This window comes from Carcharodon carcharias, chromosome 13, assembly GCF_017639515.1.
Source record: "Carcharodon carcharias isolate sCarCar2 chromosome 13, sCarCar2.pri, whole genome shotgun sequence".
Taxonomy (NCBI): domain Eukaryota; kingdom Metazoa; phylum Chordata; class Chondrichthyes; order Lamniformes; family Lamnidae; genus Carcharodon; species Carcharodon carcharias.
In genome coordinates, this window is record NC_054479.1 from 129,006,135 (window position 1) to 129,025,067 (window position 18,933).

At 43.7% G+C, this 18,933-nt stretch overlaps 1 protein-coding gene across 1 annotated transcript in view; it reads right to left on the bottom strand.

The window, feature by feature from the left end:
- Positions 1-18,933, bottom strand: part of LOC121286153 (collagen alpha-1(VII) chain-like) — a 190,725-nt gene that overhangs the window by 8,245 nt on the left and 163,547 nt on the right. The window contains exons 23-24 of the mRNA XM_041203134.1: positions 17,697-17,768; positions 10,894-11,066 (exon numbers count right to left, since the gene is read on the bottom strand). Of these exons, the coding sequence (XP_041059068.1) occupies positions 10,894-11,066; positions 17,697-17,768 (245 nt within the window). The remainder of the gene's footprint in view (positions 1-10,893; positions 11,067-17,696; positions 17,769-18,933) is intronic.

The window sequence follows — 18,933 nt, forward strand, 5'->3', positions numbered from 1 at the left end:
TTTCAAGTGAAGCAGCATTTCACTTGCATTTCCCCCAACTTAGTCTACTGCATTCGTTGCTCCCAATGTGGTCTCCTCTACATTGGAGAGACCAAACGTAAACTGGGTGACCGCTTTGCAGAACACCTGCGGTCTGTCCGCAAGAATGACCCAAACCTCCCTGTCGCTTGCCATTTTAACACTCCACCCTGCTCTCTTGCCCACATGTCTGTCCTTGGCTTGCTGCATTGTTCCAGTGAAGCCCAACGCAAACTGGAGGAACAACACCTCATCTTCTGACTAGGGACTTTACAGCCTTCCGGACTGAATATTGAATTCAACAACTTTAGGTCGTGAGCTCCCTCCCCCATCCCCACCCCCTTTCTGTTTCCCCCTTCCTTTTTTTTCCAATAAATTATAAAGATTTTCCTTTTCCCACCTATTTCCATTATAAAAAAAAATTAAAAAAAAAAAACCCCACTAGAGCTATACCTTGCGTGCCCTACCATCCATTCTTAATTAGCACATTCGTTTAGATAATATCACCAACTTTAACTTTAACACCTATGTGTTCTATTGTACTATTGTCGTTGACATCTTTTGATGATCTGCTTCTATCACTGCTTGTTTGTCCCTACAACCACGCCGCCCCCCTCCACCTCTCTGTCTCTCTCCGCCTCCCACACACACACCTTAAACCAGCTTATATTTCAACTCTTTCTTGGACTCGAACTCAAGTTCTGTCGAAGGGTCATGAGGACTCGAAACGTCAACTCTTTTCTTCTCCGCCGATGCTGCCAGACCTGCTGAGTTTTTCCACCTGACAGATATGGTTCATTGTCCCCCTTGACAGTTGGAGCCTCCTTTAGCACTGCACCTCAGTCATATTGAGGTAGCTGCTTCGCCGCCTGTATACCCTGGCAGCAGGATAGTGGCGTCTTCTGCGACTCCTTCCACCTTGAACAACCTCTTGGCCCTGTGCCCCTTGTACCTGCGCCTGGCCTCCCAAAGGTGGCTCCCTTGGAGGCTGATTGTCCACTCCTGGCCTCCTCCTTATTTTATCCCTCCCTTCCTTCTCAGAGGAGCTGCCTCTAGTGCAGAGGTCAGAACTCATACCCAGGCTAAATGGAGGCCTCTGGAAAGCTGCAGGCCTGATTAAGATTACTGTCTGCAGAGTGCTGAACTGAAGCTTCAAAGTATAGAGAAAGCTACTGGAAATCGATCTGAACTGCTAACAATCACACAGGCAAGTTTAAAACACTTTCTGCATTAAATACTTCAGATAAAACATTACTAACCCCTCTGAGCCCATATATCCCGCTCGTGGATGAGGTTTGTTAAAAAATCAGTTACCCGCCTGCCCATTGAGCCCATGCACCGAGGCAAAAATCACACGAGCTCCTCAAAATCAGCGTCAGTTGCCGTGTTATGGGCCTTCATAGTGTGCCCGCCCATCTAAATATCGTGATGCCGTGCGCTGACGTCAGGACGCTCGCCTGACTTCAGCGCACGACATTTTAAGCGCTGACGTGTGGGCTTCGCCACCTGCATGTCAGCCATAAAATTCTGCCTGAAGAGATGGTGCAGGAGGGAGGGCTTTAGTTTTCTGGATCACTGGGTCTGTTTCTGGCGAAGATGGGGCCTGTACAAGTTGGACAGGTTGCACCTGAACTGGAACGGGACCAATATCCTTGCAGCGAGGTTTGCTAGTGCTTTTGGGGGTAGTTTAAACTAATTTGGCAGGGGAATGAGATACAGAGTGAAGGTACCAATAGGGGGTGATGCACAGCCAAAAATTGAAGAGAAACTAAGTCAGTCTAGAAGGCAGAGCAAATACAGACCTGTTAAGGCACAAGGGAATAATGCAAGACTGGATTGCATCTATTTTAACACAAGGTATCTTACAAGTTATTCAGATGAATTGAGGGCATTGATTAACACATGGGAATATGATATTGTTGTTATCACAGAGACATGGTTGGGGGAAGGGCAGGACTGGCAGCTCAATATTCTAGGGTATAGAATCTACAGGCATGACGGTGGGGGGGGGTGGTGTTGTAAAAGAGGAGATGGCATTGCACTATTGATCAAGGAATCAATTACTGCAGTAAGGAGGCATGGTATCTTAGAAGGTTTCTCAAATTAGGCCATATGGGTAGAACTTAAAAACAAAAAGGCGGCAATCACTTTGTTGGGAGTGTACTATAGGCATCCAAATAGTCAAGGGGAGATTGAGGAGCAGATAATCAGATATGTAGGCAAATCCTAGAGAAGTGTAAAAATAATCGGGTAATAATAGTAGGGGATTTCAATTTCCTCAACAATAACTGGGATAGTCTTAATGTGAAAGGCTTAAAGGGGGCAGAATTCTTGAAGTGTATCCAGGAGAGCTTTTTGAACCAGCACATAGAAGGTCCTAAAAGAGAAGGGGCGGTACTGGACCTAAGCTTAGGGAATGAAGCTGGGCAAGTGGTAGAAGTGTCAGTGAGGAAGCATTTCGGGGATAGTGACCATAACTCTATAGATTTAAGGTAGTTAAGGAAAAGGACAAAGATGGACTGGAAATAAAGGTCTGAATTGAGGGACGGCTGATTTCAATATGATAAGACAAGATCTGGCCAAAGTGGACTTGGAGCAGCTACTTGTAGGAAAGTCTTCCTCAGATCAGTGAGAATCATTCAGAAAGGAAATAGTGAGAGTTCAGGGTCAACATGTTCCTGTAAAGGTGAAGGGTAGGACCAACAAATCCAGGGAACCCTGGATGTCAAGTGATATAGAGGATTGGATAAGGTAAAAAAAAGGCTTATGGCTGTAATTACCTGGTCTACCACTACAGCCCTTCTTGAATAATGGTACCACATTCACTGTCCTCCAATCCTCTGGCACCTCTTCTGTGGCCAGAGAGGATTTGAAAATTAGTGTCAGAGCCCCCGCAATTTCCTTCCTTGCCTCACATAGCAGCCTGGGATACATCTCATCTGGGCCTGGGGATTTATCTGGGCTGAAAACAGCGGAAGCCCATGAGGAGTGTAGAAAGTGTAGGGGGGGGTACTTAAAAGTAATTAGGAGAGCGAAGATGGGGCATGTAAAAGCACTGGCAGGCAAGATAAAGGAAAATCCCAAGGCATTTTATAAATATATTAAGGGCAAGAGGATAACCAGGGAAAGGGTAGGGCCCATTAGGGACCAAAGTGGCAAACTGTGCTTGGAGCCGGAGGACGTAGGTAAGGTGAGGTTTTAAATGATTACTTTTCATCTGTGTCCACTATGGAGAAGGACGATGTAGGTGTAGAAATCAAGGAGGGGTACTATGATATGCTTGATCAAATTAGCACTGAAAGGGAGGGGGTACAAAGAGAACAAAGAAAAGTACAGCACAGGATCAGGCCCTTTGGCCCTCCAAGCCTGCGCTGATCACAATGCCTGTCAACTAAAACATTTTGCACTTCCGGGGTCCGTAGCCCTCTATTCCCATCCTATTCATATATTTGTCAAGCTGCCTCTTAAACACCACTATCGTACCTGCTTCCACCACCTCCTCTGGCAGCAAATTCCAGACACTCACTACCCTCTGTGTAAAAAACTTGCCCTGCACATCTCCTCTATAGTTTTCTCATCTCACCTTAAATCTACGTCCCCTAGTAATTGACTCTTCCACCCTGGGAAAAAGCTTCTATCTACTCTGGCCACACCACTCATAATTTTGTAAACTTCTATCAAGTTGCCCCTCAATCTCTGTCGCTTTAGTGAGAACAATCCAAGTTTCTCCAACCTCTCCTCATAGCTAATAACCTCCAGACCAGGCAGCATCCTGGTAAACCTCCTCTGCACCCTCTCCAACGCCTCCATATCCTTCTGGTAATGCGGCGACCAGAATTGCACGCAATATTCCAAGTGTGGCCTAACCAAGATTCTATACAGCTGCAGCATGACTTCCCAGCTTTTATACTCAATACCCCTGCCAATGAAGGCAAGCATGCCATATGCCTTCCTGACTGCGTTGCCACTTTTAGTAACCTGTGGACCTGTACACCCAGATCCCTCTGCCCGTCAATGCACTTAAGGGTTCTGCCATTTACTGTATAATTCCTACCTGTATTAGACCTTCCAAAATTCATTACCTCCCATTTGTCCGGATTAAACTCCATCTGCCATTTCTCCGCCCAAGTCTCCAACCGATCTATGTCCCGTTGTATCCTTTGACAATCCTCTTCACTATCTGCAACTCCTCCAACCTTAGTGTCATTTGCAAACTTACTAATTAGCCCAGTTACATTTTCCTCCAAATCATTGATGTATATTACAAACAGCAAAGGTCCCAGCACTGATCCTATGGAACTCTGCTAGTCACAGCTCTCCATTCAGAGAAACACCCTTCCACTGCTACCCTCTGTCTTCTATGACCAAGCCAATTCTGTATCCATCTTGTCAGCTCACCTCTGATCCTGTGCGACTTTACCTTCTGTACCAGTCTGCCATGAGGGACCTTGTCAAAGGCCTTACTGAAATCCATGTAGATAACATCCACTGCCCTTCCATCGTCGATCATCTTTGTCACTTACTCAAAAAACTCGGGGTTTTAGTGGGCTTAAAAGTGGATAAATCCCCAGGCCCAGATGAGATGTATCCCAGGTTGCTATGTGAGGCAAGGGAGGAGATTGCGGGTGCTCCGACACTAATTTTCAAATCCCCTCTGGCCACTGGAGAGGGGCCAGAGGATTGGCAGACAGCAAATGTGGTACCATTATTCAAGAAGGGTAATAGGGATAAACCAGGTAATTACAGGCCAGTGAGTCTAGCATCAGTGGTAGGGAAACTATTGGAAAAAATTCTGAGGGGCAGGATTAATCTCCACTTGGAGAGGCAGGGATTAATCAGGGATAGTCAGCATGGTTTTGTCAGCGGAAGACCATGTCTAACGAATTTGATTGAATTTTTCGAGGAGGTGACTAATTGTGTAGACGAGGGTAGTGCAGTTGATGTAGTCCACATGGACTTTAGTAAGGCTTTTGACAAGGTCCCACGTGGGAGAATGGTCAAGCAGGTAAGAGCCCAAGTGATCCAGGGCAATTTGGCAAATTGGATCCAAAATTGGCTTAGTGGCAGCAGGCAGAGGGTGATGATTGAAGGTTGTTGTTGTGATTGGAAGAGAGTAGTGTATCGCCGGGATCAGTGCTGGGATCCTTGTTGTTTAATGATGTAGACGTGAATATAGGAAGTACGATCAGTAAGTTTGCAGATGACACGAAAATTCGTGGTGTCGTAAATAGTGAGGAGGAAAACCTTAGATTACAGGACAATATAGATGGGATGGTAAGATGAGCAGAGCGGTGGCAAATGGAATTTAACCCTGAGAAGTGTGGGATGATGCATTTTGGGAGGACTAACATGGTAAGGGAATACACAATGAATGGTAGGACCCTAGGAAGTACAGAAGATCAGAGGGACCTTGGTGTACATGTCTACAGATCCCTGAAGGCAGCAGCACAGGTAGATAAGGTAGTTAAGAAAGCATATGGAATACTTGCCTTTATTAGCTGAGGCATAGAATATAAGAGCAGGGAGGTTATGTTGGAGCTGTATAAAATGCTAGTCAGGCCATAGCTGGAGTACTGTGTGTAGCTCTGGTCGCCACACTATAGGAAGGATGTGATTGCACTGGAGAGGGTGCAGAGGAGACTCACCAGGATTTTGCCTGGGCTGGAGGGTTTCATCTATGAAGAGACACTGGATACGCTAGGGTTGTTTTCCCTAGAGCAAAGAAGGCTGAGGGGGGACCTGATAGAGGTATGCAAAATTATGAGGGGCATAGACAGGGTGGTTAGGAAGAAACTTTTCCCCTTAGCGGAGGGGGCAATAATCAGGGGGCATAGATTTAAGGTAAAGGGCAGAAGGCTTAGAGGGGATTTGAGGAAAATCTTTTTCACCCAGGGGGTGATTGGAATCTGGAATACACTGCCTGAATGGGTGGTAGAGGCAAAAACCCTCACAACATTTAAGATGTATTTAGATCAGCACTTGAAACACCGTAGCATACAGGGCTATGGGCTAGGTGCTGGAAAATGGGATGAGAATAGATAGGTGCTTGATGGCCGGCACGGACACAATAGGCCGAAGGGCTTGTTTTTGTGCTGTATAACTCTACGGCTCTATGACCTGCTGAGTTTTTCAAGTACTTTGTTTTTGTTTCAGATCTCCAGCAGCCGCAGTATTTTGCTTTTATTTTAGTCTTTAACCCATTTAATTTTCTGAAGAAAGATTTTGCAAATATTTTCCTTAGCTTCTGCCAAATTCAAAAATACTTTTTTTTATTCGTCCACGGGATATGGCTTTGCTGGCTAGATCAGCATTCATTGCCCATCCCTACTTGCCATTGAGAAGGTGGTGGTGAGCTGCCTTCTTGAACTGCTGCAGTCCATGTGGTCTAGGTACACCCACAGTGCTGTTAGGGAGGCAGTTCCAAGGATTTGACCCAGTGACAGTGAAGGAACAGCAATGTATTTCAAAGTCAGGATGGTGAGTGGCTTGGAGGGGAACTTCCAGGCGGTGGCTTTCCCAAGTGTTTGCAGCCCTAGGTGGCTGTAGTTGTGGGTTTGGAAGGTGCTGTCTAAGAAGCCTTGGTGAGTTGCTGCAGTGCATCTTATAGATGGTACACACTGCTGCCACTGTGCATCGGTGGAGGAGGGAATGAATGTTTGTGGAAGAGGTATCAATCAAGCAGCTGCTTTGTCCTGGATGGTGTCAAGCTTGAGTGTTTTTGGAGCTGCCTTCATCCAGGCAAGTGTAGAGTATTCCATTCTTGACATGTGCCTTGTAAATTTGGGGAGTCAAGGGGTGAATTACTTGCCACACAATTCCTAGCCTCTGACCTGTTCCTGTAGCCACAGTATTTATATGGCTAGTCCAGTTCGGTTTCTGGTCAATGGTGACTCCCAGGATGTTGATAATGGAGATTCAGCGATGGTGATGTCATTGAATGTCAAGAAGCAATGGTTAGATTCACCCTTGTTGGAGATGGTAATTGCCTGGCACTTGTATGGGGTGAATGTTACTTGCCACTTGTCAGCCCAAGCCTGGATGTTGTCCAGGTCATGCTGCATTTGGACATGTACTGCTTCAGTATCTGAGGAGTCGTGAATGGTGCTGAACATTGTGCAACCATCAGGGAACATCCCCACTTCTGACCTTTTGATGGAGGGAAAGTCATTGATGAAGCAGCTGAAGATGGTGACACTATCCTGAGGAACTCCTGCAGTGATGTCCTGAAACTGAGATGACTGACCCCCAACAACCAGAATCATCTCCTTTGTGCTAGGTATGACTCCAACCAGCGGAGAGTTTTCCCCTTGGTTCCCATTGACTCCAGTTTTGCTAGGGCTCCTTGATGCCACACTTGGTCAAATGCTGCCTTGATATCAAGGATAGTCACTCTTACCTCACCTCTGGAGTTCAGCTCTCTTGTCCATGTTGGAACCAAGGCTATAATGAGGTCAGGAGCTGAGTGATGCTGGCAGAACCCAAACTGAGCATCAGTGAGCAGGTTACTGGTAAGCAAATGCCTCTTGATAGCACTGCTGATGACCTCTTCCACCACTTTACTGATGATTGAGAGTTGACTGATGGGGTGGTAACTGGACGGGTTGGATTTATCCTGCTTTTTGTATACAGGTCATATCTGGGCAGTTTTCTACATTGCTTGGTCGTTGCCAGTGTTGTAGCTGTACTGGAACAACTTGGCTAGGGGTGCAGCAAGTCCTGGAGCACAAGTCTTCAGTACCATTGCCGGATTATTGTCAGTACCCTTAGCCTTTGCATTATCTGGTGCCTTCAGCTGTTTCTTGATAACATGTGGAGTGAATCAAATTGGTTGAATACTGGCATCTGTGATGCTGGGAACCTCAGGAGGAGGCAGGGGTGGATCATCCACTCGACACTTCTGGTTGAAAGTTGTTTCAAATGCTTCAGCCTTATCTTTTGCACTGATGTGCTGAGCTCCCCCATCATTGAGGATGGGGATATTTGTGGAGCCTCCTCCTCCAGTGAGTTGTTTAACTGTCCAGCACCATTCACGACTGGATGTGGCAGAACTGCAGAGCTTAGATCAGGTCCGTTGATCGTGGAATCACTTTGCTTTGTCTGACACTTGCTGCTAATGTTGTTTGGCATGCAAGTAGTCCTGTGTTGTTGCTTCACCAGGTTGACATTTTTAGGTATGCCGGGTGCTGCTCCTGGCATGCCCTCCTGCACTCTTCATTGAACCTGGCTTGGTGGTAATGGTAGAGTGGGAGATATGCCGGGCCATGAGGTTAAGGTTGCAATTGAGTACAATTCTGCTACTGCTGATGGCCCCCAGCACCTTATGGCTGCCCAATCTTGAGTTGCTGGATCTGTTCAAAATCTATCCCATTTAGCATGGTGATAGTGCCACACAACATGATGGAGGGAATCCTCAATGTGAAGACAGGACTTCGTCTCCATAAGGACTGTGCGACGGTAACTCCTACCGATACTGTCATGGACAGATGCATCTGCAGCAGGCAGGTTGGTGAGGATGAGGTCAAGTAAGTTTTTCCCTCTTGTTGGTTTCCTCACCACCTGCCGCAATGCAGTTTAGCAACTATGTCCTTCAGGACACAGCCATTTTAGTCTGTGGTGGTGCTACTGAGCCACCCTTGCTGATGGACATTGAAGTCCCCCACCAGAGTACATTCTGTGTCCTTGCCATCCTCAGTGCTTCCTCCAAGTGGTGTTCAATATGGAGGAGTACTGATTCATCAGCTGAGTGGGTGAGGGGTGCAGGGCCTGTGCGTGGTGTGCGGTATGTGGTAATCAGTACGTTTCCTTGCCCATGTTTGACCTGATTCCATAAGAATTCATGGGGTCCAGAGTCGATATTGAGGAATCCCAACTGTATACCACTATGCTGTCACCTCTGCTGGGTCTGTCCTGCCAATGGGACAGGAATACTGAGGGATGGTGATGGTGGAGTCTTGGACATTATCTGTAAGGTATGATTCCGTGAGTATGACTATGTCAGTCCGTTGCTTGACTAATCTGTGAAACAGCTTTCCTAATTTGGCACAAGCCCCCAGACGTTAGTAAGGAGGTCTTTGCAGGGTCGACAGGGCTGAGTTTGTCATTGTCGTTTCTGGTGCGTAGGTCAATGGTGGGTGGCTAGTCTGGTTTCATTCCTTTTTGGACTTTCTAGTGGTTTGATACAACTGAGTGGCTTGCTAGACCATTTCAGAGGGCATTTTAGAATCAGCCACATTGCTGTGGGTCTGGAGTCACGTGTAAACCAGACCAGGTAAGGATGGAAGATTTCCTTCCCTAAAGGGGATTAGTGAACCAGATGGATTTTTAATGACAATCAACAATGGTTTCATGGTCACCATTAGACATTTAATTTCAGATTTTTATTGATTAAATTAAAATTCCACCATCTGCCACAGGGATTCAAACCCAATCCCCAGAGTGTTACCTTGGATCTCTGGATTACTAGCCCAGTGACAAAACCACCACCTATCTGCATTATATTTTCTTGACTGATTAACTTCCTTAGCAGAAAATTCCTCAGGTGCTGCAAGCTCAGAAGTCCTGGGAGTAATTTTAATCTCCAAAAATAGATGGGTTTGGGGTGTGTGGCAAATTAAAATAAAAAAAATCAAACAACTTTAACCTGCCTCAAATCTGCTCACTTTCACTTTTAATGGAGGTGGGACAGGGGTCAAGTGACTAACCTGCTCTAATGAGGTGGGTCTGCCAGCGAGAGCTGTTAAGGAGGCTTCAGGCCGCCATCTTAACATATTTAACAGCGTTATTTTTAACTAACGTTGACCAGATTTCTTTGGCCTCAGGAATTTTGGCAGGAAAAAGGAAATGGGATGGTTGTATCCATATGACAAGAACATTTAAAGCACTGCTTGTGGGCCAGAAGGAGGAGATGTATTTCCTCTATGCCCAACAAGCTAACCTGTAAACACCTGTCTCCCCACAGTGATCCTTTCCCGTGTGATCGTCCCTCAATTCCATCTTGAATTCCTAACCACCATCTCCCCCCTCCCCCACCACCATTGCACCCCATTCCCGACCACCATTTTGTTCCCCCACGATCTCTACCTCTCTTCCTTCTGCTTCAGCCTTTCTAGTCTTACAGATAGCCAGCCTGTCAATCAGGCTTGATGTTGGGTGGGAATGAAGGGAAAATTTAAATGATGTCCTACAGTTAAAACCTGCAAGATGTTCAGGAAACCTGTACTCTTGAGCTTCCTGTCCATATCTCCGAACACGGGGTCCTGTAAACATCGGGGCTATTATTGCAGACCACAGACTGTTCAGACATTTCTGTTTGAATTAATCCTTATTCAGTCTGATTTCCATAGAACTGCTCATGCAGTTCGCAATTCTAAAATAGGACAGATAAAATGTATTTTATACCACGTCAGAATGAAATTAATGTGGACTCCAATTATTTTTTCAACATCTTGTGAACTTCCATGCTAAACTTTATTTTACAATGACTGGGAGGCACACTGGACAGGAACATTGTTCTTCCACATTTACTGCCTATAACTGAATCAAGTACAGACTGATGAGATGAAAGTCGTTGCTTATTTTAAGAATTACAGAAGAAATGCATATGGTCAAATCTCAACCCAGCTTTGAGTGTGCAGGAACAAAGTGTACAAAACTACTCATATTATCATTGTCACTTAGGCAAGCCAAATGTGTGGGAAATGGGAAATTTATGCCTGTTTAGCTTTTCTATGATTGGAGCAAAGCTGGATAAGTCTTACTGTGCATTAGAATAATGGTTCAGTTTGCTCAGGAACGCATGATGCCAAGAGTGACAAAATGCAATTTTTTAAAACTTGAACTGAAATTGATGAGTTCAGAAAAATAAATCAACATTACCTTTTTTCTTACCATACATCTATCTATACACCCTTGCTTTGAAGGGAAACGATTGCTGTTTCCTCCACAGCCACTGTATACAAATGGTCTGCATTCATTGCCTTCTGGAGAATAATACCACAGCAGCTGATATTGTGAACAGGAACCTTCATCCATTGGCTGGCTACAAGGAGCTATATAGACATAAAAAGAGAAAGACGAACTTTAAATCAATCTGGCCTCAACACAAGCCACAGTGAAGCATTTTTTGATGTGAAAATATTACCATTTCTATAAAGTTATGCTGGTTGTTTATATAAGTCATTGACACACTAAGGTCAACACTGATACATATACCATCTACCTTTTACTTGCAGTTAAATATGTCAAAGTGTTTATTGAAATATTTAGGTCTTCTGTACCTGTGGGTAATGTGAAAAATACATGACATAAGATGTATATAAAGAATGTCTTTATGATTTCCACACTCAACAAATTTTCTCCAGGGTATTTTTTGTGAGGCATGTCAATATGTTGCTTATGAGATAAGGACATGCTTCTTTCAGAAGAGTAGCTCTACATTATGCATGACTTTAGTCTAAGAAAGAAAGCCATGTTTATTTAAAGTCTTTCAGAATCATCTCAAAGCATTTCATGTACAATGAGTTACTTTGTTGTTATGTATGCATATGGAGCAGCCATTCTACACACAGCAAAACTCCACAACCTGTAATGAGATGAATGATCATTAATTTGTTTCAGATGAATTCAATTGATGGATGGTGAGTTCCATACCAATATAAACTATAATTAAAACTTGTCCATTATTTTGTTGCCCTCATCCTATCCTGCATGGAGTCCCATTTCTCTATACCACACCTTGAAGCCTTGAAAAAATGTCCCAGAAATTTTCCCAATATGTTCCAAAAGTCCTTTTCACAGTTCCAACAGCAATGATTATGAAATGATCAGTATTCTTTTAAGCAGCACTTGAAATTGACATTAATGCCATGATTACTCCCAAACAACTGGTTGCTGTGTGCAGGGAACAGTAGTTCAAGTGCTGGCCACCAACATGCCATGAAGCCTCTTTAATGAATGCCAGCAGGCATTTTTAGTGGCAGTTATCAATTTAACAAGCCTCTGGGTGGCTGTACCTAGCGCTGGTGTCAGCTCCTTTACTAAGATGGCATCTTGTGCTAAACACAGGTTAAACCAGTGTTTCAACTCACTAGTGCCTGAATGCATGGCCCCAGTGTGCATGAGGAACTCCTTGGGCTGAATTATACGGTGTGTGTGGTTGGTGGGAGTGCTGGGGGGTGCTGGGAGAGTGAGTATGGTTTATTACCATATCCCCCCCTCCCCCGTAAGAACTATCAGAAACCAGCTGACCTACATTAAACAAGGCCACCCCACAGCAATAACATACTGGAGACGGCATGAACAAGATAAGAATCGGACATCTGCCCCTCAGTGGGAGGGAGTCCTACCCTGGAGAGCCGGCAGCTCTAACGGGCCCAGCAGCACCACAACTCAGTAATGGGCTTTGCCAGGACTGCAGGCAAGCCCACGGATGAAGAGGACATGGACTGGAGAGAGGTAAGTCTGGGGTTTTGGATGGGGAAGGATTGCGGAGCATAGAGAGGGGTGTAGTGGAGGCCAGGATGAAGGTGAATGTAGCAAATGCTACACCCTTGTTCAAAAGCGGTGTAAGAATAAGAGTTTCTCTCCATCTACTCTGTCTAGATCCTTCATGATTTTGAACACCTCTATCAAATCTCCTCTTAACCTTCCCTAAGGAGAAAGCCTCAGCTTCTCCAATCTATCCTCATAACCGAAATCCTTCATCCCTGGACCAATTCCCATATTTTATCTGTACTGTCTCTCTAAAGTCTTCACATCTTTCCTGAAGCAACTAAAGGGCATTCTGTTTGACCTCAGTGGTGGGAAAGCTTTTTGAAACAATAATCCAGAACAGAATTAACTTGAAATGGGTGGATTAAGTAAGGAAAGCCAGCATGGACTTGTTAAAGGCAAATCATGTTTAACTAACTTGATTGAGTATTTTGGGGAGTTAACAGAAATTGTTGATGAGGGTAATGTGGCTGATGTGGTGTATCTGGACTTCCAAAAAGCTATTAATAAAGTGCCACATAACAGGCTTGTCAGCAAAGTTGGAGCCCATGGAATAAAAGGAGCAGTGGCAGCATCGATATGAAGTTGGCTGAAATACAGGAAACAGTATTGGTGAATAGTTGTTTTTAGAATTGGAGGAAGTTATACAGTGGTGTTTCCTAGGGTCAGTACTGGGACCACTGCTTATCTTGATATCTATTAATGACATAGACTTGGGTTTATACTAGGGCTCAATTTCAAAACTAGCAAATTATACAAATCTTGGAAGTATTGCAAACTGTGAGGAGGGTAGTGATAGTCTTCAAGACATGACATAGATAGGCTGGTGAAATTGGCAGATGAAATTTAATGCAAAGAAATGTGAAATGGTACATTTTGGTGAGAAGAATGAGGGGAGGCAATAAAGGGTACAATTCTAAATTGGTTGAAGGAACAGAGGCACCCTGGGGGTATATATGCACAAATTGTGTAGGTGGCAGCGCAGGTCGAGAAACTATTTAAAAGGCATACAGGATCCTGGGCTTTATAAATAGAGACAGAGCACCAAAGCAAGGAGGTTATGATGAAACTTTATAAAAAACTCCGGGTCAGCCTCAACTGGAGTATCATGTCCAACTCTGGACACTGCACTTCAGGAAAGATGTGAAGACTTTAGAGAGAGAGTGCAGATAAAATACAGGAATTGGTCCAGGGATGAAGGATTTCAGTTATGAGGATAGTTTGGAGAAGCTGAGACTTTCTCCTTAGGGAGGTTAAGGGGAGATTTGATAGAGGTGTTCAAAATCATGAGGGATCTAGACGGAGTCGATGGAGAGGAACTCTTCCCTTTTGACAAAAGGCTCGAGAAGCAGAGGGCACAGTTTTTGGTGATGGGCAAAAGATCCAAAGGTAACATCAGGAAAAAATCTTTTACACAGGGAATGGTTAGGATCTAAAATGCACAGCATGAAAGAATGGTGGAGGTAGATTCAATTGTGGCTTTCAAAAGGGAACTGGATAAGCTCCTGAAGATAAGAACTTCACAGGGTTATGGGGAAAGGGCAGAGGAGTGGGACTAGCTGAATTGCTCTTGCAGAAACTCTGCGCAGAATGGTTGGGCTGAATGACCTCCTTATGTGTTGTAAACATTCTGTAACTCTAACATTCTATTAGCCTTTTAAAATAATTTTTGTACTTGTTTTTAGTGATTTTTGCACTTAGACTCCTAAATCATGGTCATGTTTCTTAAAGAATACATCATCTATTTTTTACAAAAGAATACAATTGAAAAGTAGGCAAATTATGTTAAACATATATCAAACCTTGGCTAAACCACACTTAGAGTACTGCATTCAGTTGTAGTCACCATATTATGAAAAGGATATTGAGGCACATGAAAGAGTGCAGAAAAGATTTACAAGCATTATATCAGAAATGTGTGTGTATACACATCAGGAAAAAATTGACAGGCTAGGCCTCTTTTCTTGAAAAAAGAATGCTGAGGGGTGATCTAATTGAGGTATTTAAATGGTGACTAGAGACCGGCATGGACTGATTGGGCTGAATGGCCTGTTTCTGTGCCACATATCCTACATAATCCTATTTAAAAGAGAAGGCTGGTGTCAACATTGTAGTTAAAGAGAGTGAATTATTGGGTGGGATAAAACATAAAAATCAGCATCCTTGAAAATGGATAAATCTCTACGCCTGGATGAAATATATCCCAGGCTGCTATGGGAAGCAAGGGAATAATTAACAGAGACTGTGAACATTGTTTTCTATTGTTAACCTGCCAGAGACCCCAGACTGGGCCATCCCCTCCCCACAGTCGCCCTTGCTGCTCAGAGGAGGGAGGAGCCTGCAATCCCAAATGTGAACGCTATGACCCCATCTGGGGTTGTGATCCATAGTTTGGGGAAATGCTGTTCTCTACACTTTTCAGGATCCTATTATCTATTGTCTATTCCCTTGCCTTGTTTGTCCTCCCCAAATGGATTACCTCACATTTCCCCATGGTGATGGAGAACTAGTAAAGCTGTACCATTGTTTATAAAAGGAGAAAGGAATAGCCTGAATAATTACAGGCCAGTCAGCCTAACCTTGGTGGTGGAAAATTATTGGAAAAATGCTCTGACACAGTATAAATCATCATTTAGAGAAGCATGAATTAATCAAAGACAGTTAGTAAGGATTTGTTAAGGGAAGGTTGTGTCTGACTAACTTGATTGAATTTTTTGAGGAGTTAACAAGGAGGGTTGATGAGGGAATAGTTTGATGTAGTATACATGGATTTTAGCCAGGCATTGCCAAGGCCCTGCATGGCAGACTGATCAGTAAATTGAAAGCTCGTGGTATCCAAGGGGAAGTGGCGAGTTGGATCCAAAATTGGCTCAGTTATGGTCAAAGGATGTTTTTGTCGAATGGAAGACTGTTTCTTGCGGGGTTCCACATGGCTCAGTACTGCATCCATTGCTGTTCAATTATTTAATCTTAAATGTAGGGAGCATGATTAAGAAGTTTGCAAATTATATGAAATTTAGCTGTGTGATGTTTAGTTAGGAAGAAAGTTGTGGACTGCAGGAAGATATCAAAGGACTGGCCAGGTGGCAGAAAAGAAGCAAATGTAATTCAATCTTGGGAAATGTGAGGTAATCCATTTGGGGAGGACAAACAAGGCAAGGGGATAGACAATAGATAATAGGATCCTGAAAAGTGTAGAGAACAGCATTTCCCAAAATATGGATCACAACCCCAGATGGGGTTGCAGAGTTCACATTTAGGATTTCAGGCTTCCCCCTCCTCTGAGCAGCAAGGGCGACAGTGGAGAGGGGATGATCCAGCCTAGAGTCTCTGGCAGGATAGGCCTGGGCCCACTGGATCAATTCCGCCAAACAGCCAGACGTTGAGCCCAAAGTGCTGTTCAACTTCAGAAAACACTTTTAGCGATAAGTTTGAGTCTGCCTGAGATATTTGTGCACAGACTTGATTCAGCTAGAGGCCTGCATGTGTAATTCAGTCACTGCCTGAGTGTGGAAGAAACCAGGACTTCATGTGGCTAAGTTGGGAAGCTGAGTAGCAGCTTCAAACTTTACTCTATTTCTACTCCTGTTTGTCTCCCTGACCTAGTGACTTGTCACAGGTACCAGCAACTAGATCAAAAAGGGGAAAGGGGAGGGGTCTATGAATGAGTGAGTTGGGGAGGGGAGAAGAGCAGCTGGGATGAGAGGTTGCTGAGTGAGAGGGGGAGGGGTTTGGGAAGAAAGGCTGCTGAATGAATGAGTGAGTAGGTGGGTCAGGGGGTTCGAGAAGAGAGTCTGGTGAGTGTGCGCATGAGGGGAGGGGAGTATGGAAGAGGGGCTAATGAATGAGTGAGGGTTTGGGATGTTGAGAAGGGGGGCTGCTGAGTCAGTGGTGGGGAGGTGAGTTGGGAAGAGGGGCTGCTGAGTGAGTGGGGGAGGGGTTTGGGAAGAAGGACTGGTGTATGAGTGTGTGAGAGAGACGGGGGAGAGAGGCTGATTACAATGTCTGTGTGGGGGTTGTGGGGGGAGGTGCTTCACTGAGTCTTTTGTCACCAGGGAATTTGGAGAGCTTGGCTGAGACTCACGTGAATTCATAAAATAACATTTTTACAAGTGCTTTAAAAACACAGATTTTCATATTTAAATGATGTATTTATCATTATATGTTGATCCATAAGACACAAACTTTAATAATTATGTGTTGAATGTTACTATGCTGCTTTATTTTTTTTTGGTTTTTCTGGCTTATGGTGTCACAATCATTTACATGTGTTAACATGTGTTAAAATGGGGTCACATTGGAAATAGTTTGAAAAGCATTGGAATAGTAGGACCAAGGAGCATAGATCTACAGATTGCCCCCAAATAACCCCTATGGCCCCTCATGCCGCTGCCCCCCCCCCGCCCCCAATGCCAAGTAATATCAATAGGACTGTCACTATAGAATTCATTTTTTCTTATTCTTTAAAAATGTGAAATCTTGTTGTGTCATTCTTCAGCTACTAACTGGAAGTTCACAATTAAAATAAAAGCAAAATATTGCAGATGCTGGAAATCTGAAATAAAAACAGAAAATGCTGGAAAAACTCAGCAGGCCTGGCAGCACCTGTGGAGAGAGAAACAAAGTTACCTTAAAGTTCCAAAGAAGAGTCATAGTGGACGCGAAATGTTAACTCTGTTTCTCTCTCCACAGATGCTGCCAGACCTGCTGAGTTTTTCCAGCATTTTCTGTATTTATAACTGGAAGTTCTAATTTCTTTTTAAAAGCTGTCAGTCTTTATACAGAGATCGTAGCAAAGGAATATCTAGCAGCTGGACTATAGCAGGAGGAGACATGGATGGGGAAACCATTTTCTTTGCAGGTTGATGCCAAATCCATTCAACCCAGTTGGTTACTTCAAAAACCTCTTGACATGTCAGGTAGCAGCCATGAAGTGCCAACCATTATGAGGTCTGATGTACTGGTAGTAGTTGCTGGGCCATCTCAGGATCCTGCATAGATCAAAACTTGTATTTAGGACTTTTCTAGTCTCTCTCATCTAATAGCCTACTGGTCAGGCTGTTTCCTTACAATATATTAAAGAGCTAACATTTCTTTCTTAAAGAATTAAACCCTACAGTTAGCACAGAAAGACACTGATTACAGGGAATGTGACTTGCTTCTAAAAAACTTAATACAAGGATTTTTACCTGTTAATGGGCTTTCCAGAAGCTGCTTCTTCTTAAAGGACGTGCCCATTAAATCTTCATTATTCAACATAACTGGTTGGAGACATAAGTTTAAGGAAATAATGAGCGACGCATATTGAATTAGACTCTATTTCAGCAATTGTTCCTGCTATCTAATGTATTTCAGAAGGTAATAAGTATTTTAGTTAAACTTGATAAATGTCACAGAACAATTAGTTGTTAAACCAATCAGAAATATAATTGCTTCCTGTTATTTCCATTAAAGGGTCTCCTGGTTCATAAAAGGAAATTAAACGTCTGATTTTTTTGTTACAGTTACACTATCAGAAATGTCAAACAGACTTTGATTTATTAACGATATTTATGCATAATTTATCCCCGATATTTATGCATAATTTATCCTACTTTTTTGAAGATTTTTTTTGTCATTAAGATCAAGGAATTTATTGGTGGGGAAGAGAATACCTTACTAGCTTGTGCCACTAAGTATGAAGGCTGAGTACTTGCCTGCTGGATACATGTATCAAGGGCCTACATCTGGCCTCCCTGAGCTCTTGGATTTTTGTGACACAACTGTCTCTCTATTGGTTTATTAAATCCAGCAGCCTGTAAATCTGATCATGCTGTTCCCGTTTTACAGGTATAAAATGGGTGCGTAAGGATGTAATATGGTGAACGACATGTGTGCACTCTTCTGCACCTAAAAGTTCACTGCCCACCAAATTAAACTGGGCTACTCAGTAGGATTCCAGGATGGACACCTGAAATGGGTGTTAGGCCCATTGCAAATGCAAATTGGGATCTTAACACCTGTTTTAGGCCCCTTTGTAAGATAAGTTAGTGACTAGTGGCAGCCTGTTTTATCAGGTGCTCAGCAGCTAAACCTGCTGACACTTACAGGAATTGCTGGAGGCTGTCACCCAAAAGGTAAGTTCATGTTTATTTACTTACCTTTATTGGGGAGCCAGGAAGAGAAAGTGTTCTGCCCTTGGACCTGCATTAAAACTGGGGGTTGTTGCTAGCCACCTCTAGCCCTCCCTCAAACCTGACCCCCCACCTTGATTGCCCCTATTTTTGTTTTTATTCTGCAGTTTTCCTTTTCTCCATATAAATTCAAAGTTTGTTTTTGCCCTGTTGAAATTTACCATTCACAGGCACACACCTATTTTTCTAGATCATTCTATTTATATAGTTTTCTTAACTAAGCATATCAGAACATTGCCTAAGCTGAAACTTA